This window comes from Theropithecus gelada, chromosome 11 (assembly GCF_003255815.1).
Source record: "Theropithecus gelada isolate Dixy chromosome 11, Tgel_1.0, whole genome shotgun sequence".
NCBI lineage: Eukaryota > Metazoa > Chordata > Mammalia > Primates > Cercopithecidae > Theropithecus > Theropithecus gelada.
Genome location: NC_037679.1, coordinates 112,601,237 through 112,619,108, shown reverse-complemented (window position 1 = coordinate 112,619,108; position 17,872 = coordinate 112,601,237). Strand labels below are relative to the sequence as shown.

Below are 17,872 nucleotides of genomic sequence, written 5' to 3'. Positions count from 1 at the left end.
ATTATTAGAATTTTTAAAGTTTTACAAGTTATACTGATGTGTATTGGTGAGGTACAGTGTAGAACAGAGACATTTTTGAAACCGAAAAAGGATAGCCATTAAACAAAGATGAGCTTACTCTTCTCAATTATTAATTAGTAGGGTTATCACAGCAAACATTGATTTTGAATGTGGTATTTGCAGCCAAACACTGAGTTTTTTTGCTGGTGTTTCTTTTTTTTCTGTTATTCTATCAGATTTTTTGATAATTCTAAAACTTGATGTTACTTCTAAAAGTTTCCAGAATGACTTTATCTCCCTCTCAGTCTCTTGAGTATGCTCTTAACTTCTTGACTTCCTGATGCTTAAAGTATCTGCATTTCAAAAATCCCAGTTATATATGCCAGTACAGTTTTTTTCATGAATGTGAACTACTCAATTTTTAATAATGTGTAATATTTCCCTATGTACTGACTTTGCTTATATTTGTATTTGGAAAGTGACTAAATCCTGAAAGCCAAGTAAAAATCCACATGTATAAAGTATGCCAGGTAAAGTATAAACAATTATATCATAAAAGGACCATTTACTTAACAAAAATCTCACTGTAGATAAAACATCTGATTAACATAAATGCAATATCATAATTTCTGGAAAGCTCACATTTTTAAAATCAAAGTACACCTTTTTTATAGACTGAAGTCTATGATCAAAATTTGACTGCTTCTAAGTAATGAATTTTTGAAGGGTTATTTGAACAGAAGTAATTTTAATGATATTTTTAGTTTGCTTATGGTTAACATTTTTCCATTATAACATAAATGAAAATGATGATTTTCAAGATGGCTTCAAAATGATCAAAATAACAAATTCAATTTAGATAATGCAAGTTAATAATTTCAAAGTTAAAAATTAATGGCAACAAAATGAGTTAGTAATATACTAATTGATATAAATACGTTTACATTTTTCTGGTATTAAAATTAAATATATATATTTAATAAGCATATATAATTATATATAATTAAATATGTAAATTAATAAGCCTATATATATAGGCTTTATGTTACAGTTATTTGTTGAAAAAGTAAACATATCCAATTTTCTTCTGCAATTTCAATTTCAATTGTATTTTTTTAAAAAATAACTAAGAGGATTAAATTAAAAACAGGCAAATGAGACCATTTTCCCAATAATCGAAGAAAAACGAAGTGACTTTTGAAATTGTCTGTCTACAAAATCAATGACTGGAAGTAAAAAGAAAATTGCAAACCTTGTTCTGTTTTATGAGACAAAAGATTCTTCACTCTGAGAGCAATTCAGACTCTGCTGGGATGGATTCAATGGCATTGGAGTCAGAATACTGTGTTGCTCACAAATAGAAAATCCCATAACTATAATTTTTCTTTTTGCTCAAGGACAACTACTGAAGGCAAAACAATGTAAAAGGACAGTGCCTTACTCTGGGAGAGTCAATGATGCAAACTGCTTCTGAAGTTGGCTGTGAAGTTTTGAAAACTGGTCAAATGATTTTTCTATCAGGCTTGTTTCGTTGTTGCTGTGTGTCACCTGGATCAGATACAGCTGCAGAAAGTAAATAGAAATCAAAAGATGGCAATATCAGCCTGTGATACACTCTAAAACCCTATTTTATGTAAACCAAACAAAGGGAGAACCTTTCTGCAAAACATTATCATAAAAGCCAGGAGATGCATTTTGTAAAGGCAAATTACCTATAAATAATATCTAAGAGTATCATAATCGTATGTGCTAGGAAGAGATTGCCTAATTTTTGCTGTTCTTGTGGACATTTTAATCAGTTATTGATTTACACTCTACCACAGGGCAGGAATTGTTCTCTTTGATGGTTCTCTACTCATAGCTCTTGTTGTTATGATTTTTTTCTTGGAACATCCTCTTAATGACACTTCTGCTTAAATTGTAAATAATTTTTCATTTGCATAGTAAAAAAATTATGCTATAAGAAAGGCTGTGTAGGATAGTGAAGGGAAGTCTGAGATAAAGTCAAGTGATACTTAAGTCAAGACGACAGATTTTAAACTTACATTACTGGATTTCTTGCTGAACCCTAAAATTGTTGCTGTTTGAATCAACCTAGTTGTACTCAGCAAACAGGATTCCTGAGGAAAAGTCTGTGAAGTAGATTTGGCAGGGCTTATGGCTGACATTTGTGCAAGTGTGTGGATCAAGTTATTCAATTTAACAGGGAAACACTCCAGACTTTCCTTTATTTTCCTAGAGAAATGTAAAAGAAAAGATGGTGAGTAACACTCCTCTGCATCTACTCATTTCAGTTATGATCTGTTTCTTTGTGTTTGTCAGTGTGAGGGGAAAAAGCCAAGAACCATGTGTGTTTATTTGGAGCCCAACTATTAAATGTTATTTGTATAAATTTCAAGTTCGCATCTGGAGTTGTTAGCAAAGAAATATACAAGAAACTCTTGTGATGAAATATAAAACTGTAGTTGCTATATTGTATGACCACATTTTAAGATTTTGTTGTGGCCGGGGGCGGTGGCTCACGTCTGTAATCCCAGCACTTTGGGAGGCTGAGGTGGGCGGATCACGAGGTCAGGAGGTTGAGACCATCCTGGCTAACGTGGTGAAACCCATCTCTACTAAAAGTACAAAAAAATTAGCCAGGTGTGGTGGCGGGCGCCTGTAGTTCCAGCTACTTGGGAGGCTGAGGCAGGAGAATGGGGTGAGCCTGGGAAGCGGAGCTTGCAGTGAGCCGAGATAGCGCCACTGCACTCCAGTCTGGGTGACAGAACAAAAATCTGCCTCAAAAAAAAAAAAAAAAAAAAAAAAAAGATTTTGTTATTTGGGGGAATTTTAAAAAAATTTAATTCCAGCTTATAATTATTTAAAATATTTACATAATTCCAGAAGTTAAGTAATGTAAATTTAAAGAAGCCTAGTAGCTATTCCCATACTTTCTACCCTATTCTTTCCCTTCCCTTATATTTAAACTGTTTTAACACTTATGGCTCAACTTTCATTATTTAATTTTTAATTTAAATTTTATTTTTGTATATTTTTATGTTTTTCTTTAAAAAGGTAGCATACTTAAGTCCTATAGTTAACAGACAAGTATTTTATATAAAATATTTTTCATTCTTTGATTTGTTTTCCTTTGTTTTTGGTGTTTTTTGTTGTCTCTGCTTTTTAGAGGTTTTTTTTGTATTTAAGAAAGTTTGCATTCTAATGGTATAATAATATATTTCTATATTTTCCTTTACCTTTTCTTTTCTTGTTATTTTTAATTCATTCTCTATTGAGAGCAATATTGAAATCAGCTAATAGCTTCTTTTTTCATACAGTTTGTTCCATTTTCTCCAGCATCTGACTTGTAATATTACCCTTTTAATCTCAGTTAATACTATAAAGCAAACAGTATGCTTATTCTACTTTTAATTTGTGCCTCCTCCTAGCCCCCACTTCCTTTTTTTTTTTTTTTTTCAGAGATAGGGTCTTACTCTGTCACCCAGTCTGGACTACAGTGGTGAGATAGTAGCTCACTGCAGCATCTGAATTCTAGGCTCAAAGGATCCTCCCTCCTCAGCTTCCTGAGTAGCTAGGATTACAGGCATGTGCTCGGATGCCTGTCTAAACCCACCTCCATTTTTTGTTGACCTACAATTGTATAGTATAATTGAACTGTATTGTATAGTGTATATACTAAACACACTTTTCAGTTTCTCTTATAACCTTCACTTAATTATAAACTCCACCAGTCCTTATGCCCACGTCTCTCCAGTCACTTTGATTATCTGAAACTCATGTTCCAGTAAATTCTTCAAGAAGTGCTCAAGGAAATAAGTTTCTGAATTCTTGTAAGCTGACAACAGTTGGTCTGTGGCCTTTATACTTGCAAGTTAGTTTGCCTGGATATGACATCATTAGCTCACATTTTCTTTTTTGAGTGCCATAAAGCTATTCTATTTTCTTCTGGAACAAAGGATTACTATTCAAAACTCTGATGACATAGTAAATTATTTCCCATATAAGTGAGTTTGTCTTCCTGCCTACATGCTTAAAGGAAGTTTCTCTTTCTGCAAAGTTCAGTAGTTTTTCTGAAACATGCTTCTGTATTGGTTTTTCTGGGTCATGTTTTTGAATATGCAATGTGCCCTGTCAATATGTAATTTCAAATCCTTCCACTTTTGAAATTTTTTTCTTAAATTATAGTCCTAGCATTTGTTAAAATACTAAATATACTATTTAGTTTTGATATAGTTTTATATATTATTTGGTTTTCTTTTTTTCAGGGAGTACTATTATATGTACATTGGATCTTCATTGCCTTTCTTTATTTCTTTTTTATTTTAAAAGTGCTCTCTGTTTTTACCTTCTCTCTTAGGCATTGTGTGTTGTGTTTGTTCATTCCTATGTCTCTTCTAGCTTATTGTTTGTAAAATCATGTTTTCTTTTATTTCTAATTCTTTCTTGGGTTCAATCACTTCCTTGCTGAGGTTTCCTAATTGTGGTCTATGTTGTTCCTTCATGTATTTATCATTTTCTTAATTTCTTTTATCTCAATATATAAGGATACAGTTTATCCTTTTTGTTGGCATGTCTTTCTGGCCCACATTTTTTGTAAGGATATTATTTTGCTTCTTATTTCTCTTTTTCTTGTAATTCTGTATGATTTTCAACCATGGTCATTTTTCTTGTTCATTTTTATATAAAATGAGTATTCCTGAACTTTCAGGAAGGAGTAGAAGATTTTTTAGGGTCTGAGGTTTCCTTTTCTGTTGCTGTCACATAGTGATTTAAAAAAAATGATTTTGGCCGGGCGTAGTGGCTCATGCCTGTAATCCCAGCACTTTGGGAGGCCAAGGCGGGTGGATCACCTGAGGTCGGGAGGTTGAGACTAGTGAAACCCCGTCTCTACTAAAAATACAAAAAATTAGCCAAGTATGGTGGCAGATGCCTGTAATCTCAGCTACTTGTGAGGCTGAGGCAGGAGAATTGCTTGAACCTGGGAGGCGGAGGTTGCAGTGAGCCGAGATTGTGCCACTGCACTCCAGCCTATGCAACAAGAGCAAAACTCTGTCTCAAAAAAGTATATATATATAATTTCATAAAATACATTCTGAGATATTTCTCCTTTGATCCCCTCCCTCCAACTTTCTGGACTTTGATTTTCCCTTTGCTAATATTATCGCTTGTCCACACAAGTTGGATTATATGTGCAACAGTTTCTCTTCAGTGTGAGAGAGACTTCTTCTTGGAAGAAAGCCCCAGTTAAATTTGAGAATTCATAGACTGCCTAATCTTTTTATATTTGCCACAGAACCCTCACCCTTGCCTGTGAAATAGAGTGTGCAAAAAGTACTTCCAATTTCAACAGCTTTTCTCAAATTAGCCTGCTCAGCTTCCAACAAGTACCTGTTGACTCTTTTGGAGTACCGCTCTCAGGTCAGCCAGAGTACCTGTGGTTTCCCTTAGCTTCCTTCTGTCCAAATGCTCATACCACACAAATCTTGTAACTTAATGGTTTGCCTCCACCTGCTTTTATTATACGGTTCTTGGGTATACCTTGTTACCTAGTTTTGTCATAAATGTTGTCCAAGCTTTTGGATTTTGCTATCCTGGTTGATTTGCCTGTTGTATGTAAGAGATTTAGAGACATTTAAATACTTGGCATTTTAGCATATATAATTCAAGCAACACAGGAAAATATAAAGTAAAATGTGAAAGGTTCCCTTTTTCTTTTCTCCACGGGAGGCCAGTGCTCCTCCCCAGAAATAACCACCGTAAGCAGTTTGACATCATTCTTTTTTGAACTTTCTCTATATATTTGTGCAAACACACAGACATGCAAACATACAGACATGCAAACACATAGACACACACATTGTCCTTATTCCTATTACATGCTAGGTACTATTCTAGTGATGGGATTTAGCAATGAACAAAAGAGACGGAACTTTTTTGCTCTTTTAGAGTTTGTATAATATAAAATTCTGATAGTAATTAATCAAGTAAAAATATATAATTTGATAAAGTAATATGTATTATAAGAGAAAATAGGAAATAGGGAGAGGAAATATGGGGGTAGATAATAGTACTACAATTTTAAATAGGATGCCCACTGACAAGTGCTTATCTCACTAAAAAGACGAGCTGAATGATTTGACAAAGACCTTAACTTGCCATGAAGGTAGACCATGGGAATTTCTGATGAAATGCATTTTAGGCAGAAGCAACAGGTAGTCCACAAGCTCAGAGGTACATGAATGGCTAGAGTGTTTAATGAACAGCAAAAGGAAGGCAGTGTCGCTGACATAAAGTGAGTAGAGAAAGAAGGGGATCAAAGACCTAAAGGGCATAATTGAGTAAGAACTTTGACTTTGTGTGAGATGAGAGTTAGAGAAGAATCACAATTGTATGTAATGTTGCAATTTGTTTTTTTGTTAACTTAATAATATATTTTACAGGGAAAAATTAATAGTAACTGGTACATAGTAAGTGATCCAAAAATATTTGTTGAATGCCTGAACAATCTTTCTAATTCAGAACATAGCATTAAATCATGTTTTTAAATGGCCTCATGGTTTCTCCAAATATGGATGAAAAATGTTTCATTTAACAATTTTTTAAATTGCAAAGACTTTTTTTTCTTCTTTACTGTTTAACTTTGCCCAAAACCAAGGGTCTATATATACAAAAGCCTGTTTCTGGCCTCCTCATTTTGTTGCAGTCATTTCTTTGTTTATCTCTGTATCAGTATTACACTATCCTAAATAGCTGGAACTTTATAGTACATCTTGAAATCCAGGAGAACAATTATTTTATCTCATTTTCTTTAGGGGGTTCTTCACTATTCTAGGCCGTTTTGACCTCCTAAATATATTTTAGAATTAGCTTATCAAGTTCACCCACACACAAAACAAATAGAGGATTTTGAATGGTACTGTATGTAAATTACAAATCAATTTGGAGAATATTAACATCTCTATAGTATTAAGACATTCAGTCACGAATGTGGTATATTGTTCTATTTAGTTTGGTCTTGCATATTTTTTGTTGGAGTTATTCTTTGGTTTGGCATATTTTATATGACATAAATGCTATATTTTACTAACTTTTAATTAACATTCAATAATATATGAGTAGATTTTTAACTCTTATTAATTCTAACAACATATGTACTTTCTTTTGAAATTTGTATGTACCACAGTCATGTAACCTGCAAATAATGGTAGTGGTTGTTTTGGTCACTCTGCACTGCTAAGAAACTTCCGCTTCAATATTAAATGGAAGTGGTGATAGCAAGCATTGTTGGTGTGTTCCTGATTACAAAGGAAAATCTTTCAATGTTTACTGTTAAGCGTAATGTATTCTGTAGGTTTTTAGCTATATGTTAATGATACTCTTTTCTATTTCTATTTTTTTCCTAAATGAATGGTTCTACATTTTATTAACTACATTTTTCTGTATCTATTTAGGTGATCAGATATTTTCTTTTTAATTTTTAAAGTACTGAGTCTTAAATGTTTACTTTGTAACAACTTATTTTACTAAATTCTTGTTATTTTGATTTGTTTGTATGTGTGTGTGCTAATTCTCTGGGATTGTATTAATTATTGTATTATTCACCTGAAAAAAAACTGCATAACAAAGTTTAATTAGAGAGCTTTATTATCAATATAGAAGATACTATCTTTTCCCCACCATTAATGAGAATGCTTATAATTTTTAACTTTTGAAAGTATGATGCTTATCTAAGCTTGGATCTATTCTGAGTGTACTAAAATTTTCCAGGAGGAATGGATGTTGAATGTAATCCAGTATGACTTTTCTGGGTTGGCATCTATCAAAGTGATCATGCAATGTCTTCTTTACAACTAATCTGCCATGTCCTCAATATTACAAACGTACTTCAATTATGTTTAATAATTTTTCCTTTAATTTCATAAAAATTCAGGGCCATTTATCTTGTTCTGGTCTTAAACTTTTTTGAACAAATTCCAAATTCTTCCACTCTTATACATCAATTTAGGCCAACACTTGCTAAGAAAGTTAAAATATGACTCTGAGCCCATCATTCGTCTCCCCAGTGTTCACCATTTCTAAAGATGTTGTTTGCACTTATGAATTTACAGGTACACAGGGCAGTACAAAACATTAATTTATTTCTTCATCAGCAGTTTAAAGACATGAGGATAATAATAATAGTAGGAGTATAATGCTAATCATGATTTATGGAGACTCTACCATTCATTCATTCATTGAACATTGATCCAACAAATATTTACTGATCACATTTTATGTGCTGGAGTGAAAAGCTTTAGGGTGACAGCATGTACTCACTTCTCGTGACGATATCAGTTTTAAATGTTGTGAATCATAAATTTTAAGTTTTGATGAACTCACTCTCGCAAAATCTCAACTTTGGCCATACCTTATTCTTATATTACCCAACAGTTAGGATGTAAGAAGGCTGAAGATGAAGGGTGAGACTTTATGGTCAGCCCATGGTTTGGGGGCAGACTTTCACTCAAATCCATCTCTTATGTCTCAGGTGTCAGACTTAACGGGTCAGACAAAACACTGCTGTTAACTATGATTGGACTTGGGACTGGGGCCCTGAGTGTAGTTGGTTTCAGGCCTCTGTGAGGATCTAATTTATCCAAGTAATAGCTCCCTGATTTATTTTGTTTAATGGCAGCATTAGCAGGATTATGCTTTGGATTATCCTTATATTACAGGAATAAAACAGCAGCTGGGAGGATTTTAGCTCTTAAGTTTCCTAAGGGAAGCCTCCAAGCAGTCTTGATAAACACTTTTAACCCTCCCTTGCTAGGCACTATTCTGTGTGCTGGGAGGTGAAGAAGAGAAACCAGATTTCTGCCCTCAGGAAGTATGTATCCCTTGGCAGGTACTACACTAAATGCTTCATGTTAATCTTTTCATCCTTAGAGAAGAGCAGTCAGATTATTTCAGCAATAGATAAGAAAATGACTAGGAGAAGTTAAATGCATACCAAAGGTGACATCACCTAAGAAGTAGTAACTGAAGAATTCTACTCATGTTTATCTGATTCCTTAGTCTCTGCTCTCACTGTGGATTTTAAAAAGCAAACAATAATTCAATTTTGTCTTTCAGAGAAAAATAAGCCAATAACTTGTGGAATTCTCAGGTGGAACAAAGGTACTAAGACAATGATCCTTTGGTTTTTACATAGAAATAACGCTTAAAAAAAAAGTGACATATTTCTAGCTGCCAAGGAACATAGTCTAAAGGGACCTATAATAAGTGTAAAATTTCTTAAGCCTTAGGTCCTGTCTTAAAAAATGTGTACACATTGTATTCTACTTCATAATATATGTACTTATAAACTAAATATTTTAATTGCTTATCATCAGAAACCATTGCCTCTAACAGGTTTCCTAGCACTGTGTATGTGAATGGGCAATTGAGTCTATCAGTCTCAGAAAACTGAGTTGAATCCAGAGCTCTGATCTTCTGGGTGAGATTCAGCATCTAGGCAGATTATTTTTTCTCAAATTAAATATAATGTTTTTAAATTCACATTTATGTTGATATGTGACTACAAATGGCAAACATTTTTCACTGCCTTATGAGCGACATCAGACTAAGCCTTGAGGAGAGATGATTACGACGCCATTGCCAGTTGAATGAAGGTTCTTAGGCAACACCTGATGGAGATTTCTACGAGAACATATTTTGATTTACAGTTTAAATTGTTCATATATTTGGCAATTGGATAGAATAACTGTTTCAATGGTCAGTCTCTTTAACAGTCACAGGAAAATATTTCTCAGAAGGCTTCTGTGAAGGAATTTGCATGAGAACATTCTTTATGTTACCACTGATACTATAAGTTTATAATATAAAAATACAGGAAGAGTTGCAATTGACTCACCCATCATAAGCAAATTTCTTCATCTAAATCTCAAACTTCATTTCATTGCAGTATTCTGGCATGTGCAAGAAACACATTACTTTGTTTTTTGTATTGAAGTTACTGACTGAGTGTCCAGCTTTACAAGTCACTCTTAATCATTCAAGGGGAACAGTGAATTAACACAATTTTGTCACAGTTTCTTTTATTGCATAAAGAAAAGTAGTAGTTCGGTACTGAATTGGTAATCTCTGAAATATAGGACCAGTGCTTTCTCTTACTTAAACTTATGAAGTATGCTATCGGATAATTCCTATTTTACTACAAATTTATACTGCACTAAATATTCAAACACATATTTTTTTAAGCAAAAAACTTTACTATTCCTAAATGAGCTCAGTGACAATCATTGCCAATGTATTCTAGGTACATGATAAAATGATTCATTTCTATGTACTTTTATTATTAAAAAATCAAAATTGCACACATGGAAAAAAGAGCACATGATGATTTTGATTGCACATGTATGCAATGTGTATGTACACATTTGACTCCAAACTTTAAAGTTTATGTTCTAATCCTTTAAACAAAATAAGATACTAAAAAGGATATGTCATGTTAATCCTTGGGGCTTTGATAGCATGGTATACCAATTTGAGAAACCTAGCTATAAGCCTGTAGATGTTTTTCTTATGATGGTCTTTCAACTAATCTGAAGACACTAAAGTTAAAGAACATTTATATTTATCTGACAGTCAGGACATTAAGAGTTCCATATGCAGAACTTTTTTCCATATGATTTGGCATAGTTGTATCCTGGGAAAAGCACTCATTATGCAAGGAATAAATCTTGTTCTAATCTGTACTCACTAGGTCTACCCATGATCTCAAGAAAGTCATCGTTGAACAATTTCAGGAGATTCAACTGTTGCATCTATAAAATGTAGTTGATGACTCATGCCAGTCATCTCAAGAAAGTCATTGTTGAATGACTTCAGGAGACTCAATTGCTGTATCTATAAAACATAATTGATTACTAAACCATGCTATTTCCCAGGATCATTGATAGGATCAAACAAGATAAAATAGGAGAAGTCTTTGGAAATGAAATGGTATTATGCAAATATTATTTCAGAAAATGTACTACCAATAAGTAAAGAAATAAATACATATGAGTCTAAAAGGTAGCAAAGTATACAAAGAGGGATACAAGAGAAAATGAATGTACAAATTTATTGCTCAAAGGAAACTGGCTTGTGGTGCTCTCTTGAACTCCTACAAGAGAGGTATTAGGTAAGGATTAGAACAAACAGCAGCTTTAGCGTTTATTTTCTTATTTTCTGTCTTCTTCCCCATCCTCTTTCTACTGCTTTACAGTTTAGATATTGGCTTAAATACTTTAACAAACTTAAAGGTCTTTGTTGTTTTCCAAGTTGAGGTTTCAAGTCTTCGGAATTCATGCTACAAGTTCAGCTAGTCTTATGTAAATGTAAGGCACCAAGCTGCATTCAAACAAGAGTTTCAAGCTCTGTGGACTTGACTGGGAGTGGATAATTCTTTTAACTTTTTAGATAGATGCCTTATAAAATTGACCAAATCAGAACAAACTGAATCAAGGAACCAGGGAAGGGTTGATGGGTTAGTCTTACTATGAATAAAGTGATATGCCAGTGAAATGATATTCCAGTTTTCAATTCCCACTCCCAAAGCCATTTATTTTATTAATGATTTTAAAAGGAAGTTGTATGGAAAGCAAAAAAATAAATCTTAACATGCAACAGTAAAGAAAAATCAATAGTGATAAACGGGGCTATAGTTAAGGTTATAAAAATCTTTAAAATGTGAAAACTATGTTTTAAAATAGTAAACGATTGTAGCCTAATTGCTTGTTAAATCACTGGTATATAGTAATTGTATGCAATGCGTAGGGTTAGAAATACCAGTGGGGATTAACAGATACACAGCGCTGTTGTGCATAAAACGGCTGCTGGGAAACAGCGCCATCTGGACTATTCATCTTTTTTCACTAATGATTTTTGGTACTCTTAGTGGGTACATTAAACTTTGCAAATGCTTTTAACCTTTAGACTGATAGTCTCCTGAAGAGTTTACAATCGTTTTTTCAAAGCTTAATAGTTAAGGTGTGTCCTAACTTGGAATTTAGGCAATTTAGGCAAATTCTCTGTTTAATTTATATAATTCAAAAACAGCATTTCCCCTACTGCAGAAATTTAGAACAGCAACCACACTATCAAACATTGTAATGACTGTGACAGGGCCATGCAACTTAGGAAGTACAGATATTATAAGTGGTTATATCTGCAGTTAAAAATAGTTTATAAAGTTAATTTAGTTCAGGTTTGTTATTATAACTAAAAATAATGGGAGACTTTCAGAATGAGAGGAGAAATTCTACTTGTTTTAATTTACATTTTCCTTTGAATCTGCTTTCTTATTTAGGAAAAGCTGGACTTCTTGATTGTTATTTTCTTTTGGTTCTGTGTTCCCATCTCCCCTTGGTAGTGTTTATTTCTGTAGGTATCAGTTGTTAAGCTAAGACAAAGGAAAACATTGGTTCTTATTTGTGGAGTTATAACCACAGTTTGCATCGTAGTAAAAAAAAAAATAAAATTTAATGATAAAAGTACACAAGGATTTGCATTTCCATCCCATGTGCTGTTTCTCAGTTTTGAAGAGAAACAAGATATAAAATCATTGACATTTGTGCATAAAGAGTCTTGTCTCACACCCTAGCCATGAGAAATAAATAAGGAATGAGGGGAACAAAGAATTTCTGGAATTGAGTCTGCAAACCTTCAGTGGTGCAGGGACTCTGGCTCCTGTGTCTATGATGTGGAGGCCAGGTGCACTCTCTGGATGCCATCCACATTTCCAACGGTTTCAATGTTATACTTGTTGGACGGTCACTGTGCCCGTTCTGCCTAATGGCCCCTCCTAAGACTTCCCTCACAGCTCAAAGTTCACAGAAGAAGTTCTAGGCTATTTTTCTGTGAAGGGGTGATCTATGATAGGAAGGGAATAAGGCTGGGCAACGAAATCCACTGTGGCTTCGCATGAAGGAACTTGTCCAGTAAGGACAAAGGCAACTAGTTAAGTCAGAGTTTGTCTCTCTCTGGAATTTACACTGGGGAATATTGGGCACTGGGCAGGGAACAATAGAATATGCTAAGCAGAGGTAAACAGAAGAAGGCCTGTGTGTTTCCACTAGAAACTAGCCAGGCCCTATTGGTTTCTGGGATTTGTTAGCTTACAGTTTGACTCCATGTAGAGCCTTCAATCTAAGGCTATCAGACAGGATTCTTTTGCTGTCAAAATAGCTCACGAATGCAAACAACTTGTCTTTTAGTTTTGTTTTGGTTTTTGTTTTTTGGAGTGTGGGGTTTTGTTTTGCTTCAAGCTGGCTTCAGTTTTAGCTGAAGAACAGATCATATACTTACTAAATGAGAATTCATATGGCAGGCCAAGTGGAATATCTGAGCATACATGAAGAATGTCCTCTCACTCCCTTGGAGAAGAAAATGGATAGCATGAAAAGTACTATCTGTATGTGGGAGGGGAGGTAGGCAGGGAAGTTTATGCTTAATGATCCCAGTCTGGTCTGTGAAATAAGTTAGGTCTTTATGAGGACAGCTAACCCGAGGTTTGAGAGTGACTGAAATTTCTGAAATAACCCTTTTGGACAGCATTTTAATGGATGGCTGCCTTTGTTGCCTAGCAGTGAGCCCTGCAGAGATATTACATGAGAGTATCAATTTGCAGGGGACTGAGTCATGATACTTTCTTGATTCTATTCAACATCACTCAGCTGTAAGGGGAGTGGAAGAGAGTGAGGGAAACAGAGAGTAGTTGATGATGATGTGAAAAGCATCTGTGGCCAGCAAACCAATTTTACTTTCATTTTCCCTCTAAATACCATTAATTGTACAGAATTTTTAATGCCACACAGTATGCATCATCCCCTGAAACTCTTAGGATCAGCTCCTGACCTAGAAGGGATATGTCCAGGAGCGAGGTAAAATCTTGGGTTGTTCCTAAATAGAGGACAGAGGCAGGAAAAAGCTGTTTATTTCTTTCAAGTCTCAAATAGGGTCAAGAGGGGCAGCCTCTTAGTGCTAATATTGTAGTTAGGACCAGGACACTTAAAGTAGCCGCACATGTTATGTCTCAGATGGCTTGATCTTGGCTCTTGATCCCAATCTGTGAGCCTGATGGAGAAGGGAGAGGGGATTTTCTCGTCTTTTGTCTGTAACTTGGTAGTTGTATCACAATAAACAGTGGCATAAAACGCTTTTAGCCTATCAGAACAAAGAAATAAAAAGAACAAGGAGTTTAAATGTAGAGGGGCTCATATTAAATGTATATAATATACTTTTATCAATTATCTATCTATGAATTAATGCCACTCATTGAAGCACCAAGACATCAATGATGGATCTATGACAAAACTTTTTTTTTTTTTTTTTTTTGGTGAATGATGTGCAATAAGGTCTGCATTTAGTCTCAAGTTTTAAAATCCATGTGATGTCACAGAACACAGCACAAAATAATAATATTATTTACACAAAGTAAACAAGTCTACATTTTTTGTTATTATTATTATTTTATTTTTTATTGCTATTTTAGCACTTATAGCCATATATGAGCATATCTGCCTCTTTCACTAGCCTGTGAACTATTTTTTTTTTATTACTATACTTTAAGTTCTAGGGTACATGTGCACAACATGCAGGTTTGTTACATATGTATACATGTGCCATGTTGGTGTGCTGCACCCATTAACTCATCATTTACATTAGGTACAGCTCCTGATGCTATCCCTCCCCCCTCCTCCGACCCCACGACAGGCCCCAGTGTGTGATGTTCCCCACCCTGTGTCCAAGGGTTCTCATTGTTCAATTCCCACCTACGAGTGAGAACATGAGGTGTTTGGTTTTCTGTCCTTGTGATAGTTTGCTCAGAATGATGGTTTCCAGCTTCATCCATGTCCCTACAAAGGACATGAACTCATCCTTTTTTATGACTGCATAGTATTCCATGGTGTATCTGTGCCACATTTTCTTAATCCAGTCTATCACTGATGGACATTTGGGTTGGTTCCAAGTCTTTGCTATTGTGAATAGTGCTGCAGTAAACATACGCGTGCATGTGTCTTTATAGCAGCATGATTTATAATCCTTTGGGTATATACACAGTAATGGGATGGCTGGGTCAAATGGTATTTCTAGTTCTAGATCCTTGAGGAATCACTACACTGTCTTCCACAATGGTTGAACTAGTTTATAGTTCCACCAACAGTGTAAAAGTGTTGCTATTTCTCCACATCCTCTCCAGCACCTGTTGTTTCTTGACTTTTTAATGATTGCTATTCTAACTGGTGTGAGATGGTATCTCATTGTGGTTTTGGTTTGCATTTCTCTGATGGCCAGTGATGATGAGTGTTTTTTCATGTGTCTGTTGGCTGCATCAATGTCTTCTTTTGAGAAGTGTCTGTTCATATCTTTTGCCCACTTTTTGATGGGGTTGTTTGATTTTTTCTTGTAAATTTGTTTAAGTTCTTTGTAGATTCTGGGTATTAGCCCTTTGTCAGAAGGGTAGACTGCAAACATTTTCTGCCATTCTGTAGGTTGCCTGTAGTTTCTTTTGATGTGCAGAAGCTCTTTAGTTTAATTAGATCCCATTTGTCCATTTTGGCTTTTGCTGCCATTGCTTTTGGTGTTTTAGACATGAAGCCCTTGCCCATGCCTATGTCCTGAATGGTATTGCCTAGGTTTTCTTCTAGGATTTTTATGGTTTTAGGTCTAACATTTAAGTCTTTTTAATCCATCTTGAATTAGTTTTTGTATAAGGCATAAGGAAGGGATCCAGTTTCAGCTTTCTACATATGGCAAGCCAGTTTTCCAAGCACCATTTATTAAATAGGAAATCCTTTCCCCATTTCTTGTTTTTGTCAGGTTTGTCAAAGATCAGATGGTTGTAGATGTGTGGTATTATTTCTGAGGGCTCTGTTCTGTTCCATTGGTCTATATCTCTGTTTTGGTACCAGTACCATGCTGTTTTGGTTACTGTAGCTTTGTAGTATAGTTTGAAGTCAGGTAGTATGATGCCTCCAGCTTTGTTCTTTTGGCTTAGGATTGCCTTGGCAATGTGGGCTCTTTTTTGGTTCCATATGAACTTTAAAGTATTTTTTCCAATTCTATGAAGAAAGTCATTGGTAGCTTAATGGGGATGGCAATGAATCTATAAATTACCTTGGGCAGTATGGCCATTTTCACGATATTGATTCTTTCTATCCATGAGCATGGAATATTCTTCGATTTGTTTGTGTCCTCTTTTATTTCACTGAGCAGTGGTTTGTAGTTCTCCTTGAAGAGGTCCTTCACATCCCTTGTAAGTTGGATTCCTAAGTATTTCATTCTCTTTGAAGCAATTGCGAATGGGCGTTCACTCATGATTTGGCTCTCTGTTTGTCTGTTATTGGTGTATAAAAATGCTTGTGATTTTTGCACATTGATTTTGTATCCTGAGACTTTGCTGAAGTTGCTTATCAGTTTAAGAAGATTTTGGGCTGAGACGATGGGGTTTTCTAAATATACAATCATGTCATCTGCAAACACGGACAATTTGACTTCCTCTTTTCCTAATTGAATACCCTTGATTTCTTTCTCCTGCCTGATTGCCCTGACCAGAACTTCCAACAGTATGTTGAATAAGAGTGGTGAGAGAGGGCATCCCTGTCTTGTGCCAGTTTTCAAAGGGAATGCTTCCAGTTTTTGCCCATTCAGTATGATATTGGCTATGGGTTTGTCATAAATAGCTCTTATGATTTTGAGATACATCCCATCAATACCTAATTTATTAAGAGCTTTTGGCATGAAAGGCTGTTGAATTTTGTCAAAGGCCTTTTCTGCATCTATTGAGATAATCGTGTGGTTTTTGTCTTTGGTTCTGTTTACATGATGGATTACATTTATTGATTTCCATATGTTGAACCAGCCTTGCATCCCAGGGATGAAGCCCACTTGATCATGGTGTATAAGCTTTTTGATGTGCTGCTGGATTCAGTTTGCCAGTATTTTATTGAGGATTTGTGCATCAATGTTCATCAGGGATATTGGTCTAAAATTCTCTTTTTTTGTTGTGTCTCTGCCAGGCTTTGGTATCAGGATGATGCTGGCCTTATAAAAATGGGTTAGGGAGGATTCCCTCTTTTTCTATCAATTGGAATAGTTTCAGAAGGAATGGTAGCAGTTCCTCCTTGTACCTGTGGTAGAATTCGGCTGTGAATCTGTCTGGTCCTGGACTTTTTTTGGTTGGTAGGCTATTAATTATTGCCTCAATTTCATAGCCTGTTATTCGTCTATTCAGGGATTCAACTTCTTCCTGATTTAGTCTTGGGAGGGTGTATGTGTCCAGGAATTTATCCATTTCTTCTAGATTTTCTAGTTTATTTGCATAGAGGTGCTTATAGTATTCTCTGATGGTAGTTTGTATTTCTGTGGGATCGGTGGTGATATCCCCTTTACCATTTTTTAATTGCGTCTATTTGATTCTTCTCTCTTTTCTTCTTTATTAGTCTTGCCAGTGGTCTATCAATTTTGTTTATCTTTTCAAAAAACCAACTCCTGGATTCATTGATTTCTTGAAGGGTTTTTTGTGTCTCTATCTCCTTCAGTTCTGTTCTGATCTTAGTTATTTCTTGCCTCCTCCTAGCTTTTGAATATGTTTGCTCTTGCTTCTCTAGTTCTTTTAATTGTGATGTTAGGGTGTCAGTTTTAGATCTTTCCTGCTTTCTTTGTGGGCATTTAGTGCTATAAATTTCCCTCTACACGTTGCTTTAAATGTGTCCCAGAGATTCTGGTATGTTGTATCTTTGTTCTCATTGGTTTCAAAGAACATCTTTATTTCTGCCTTCATTTTGTTATGTACCCAGTAGTCACTCAGGAGCAGGTTGTTCAGTTTCCATGTAGTTGAGCAGTT

The 17,872-nt window shown here is 35.0% G+C and overlaps 1 protein-coding gene across 3 annotated transcripts in view; it reads right to left on the bottom strand.

Annotated features, from left to right (window-relative positions):
* The window catches only part of PIK3C2G (phosphatidylinositol-4-phosphate 3-kinase catalytic subunit type 2 gamma), a 394,884-nt gene that overhangs the window by 84,758 nt on the left and 292,254 nt on the right, over positions 1–17,872 (bottom strand). For all 3 annotated transcript variants that reach the window (XM_025401956.1, XM_025401957.1, XM_025401958.1), the window contains 2 exons: positions 2,046–2,235; positions 1,442–1,563 (listed from right to left, as the gene is read on the bottom strand). In XM_025401956.1, the coding sequence (XP_025257741.1) occupies positions 1,442–1,563; positions 2,046–2,235 (312 nt within the window). The remainder of the gene's footprint in view (positions 1–1,441; positions 1,564–2,045; positions 2,236–17,872) is intronic.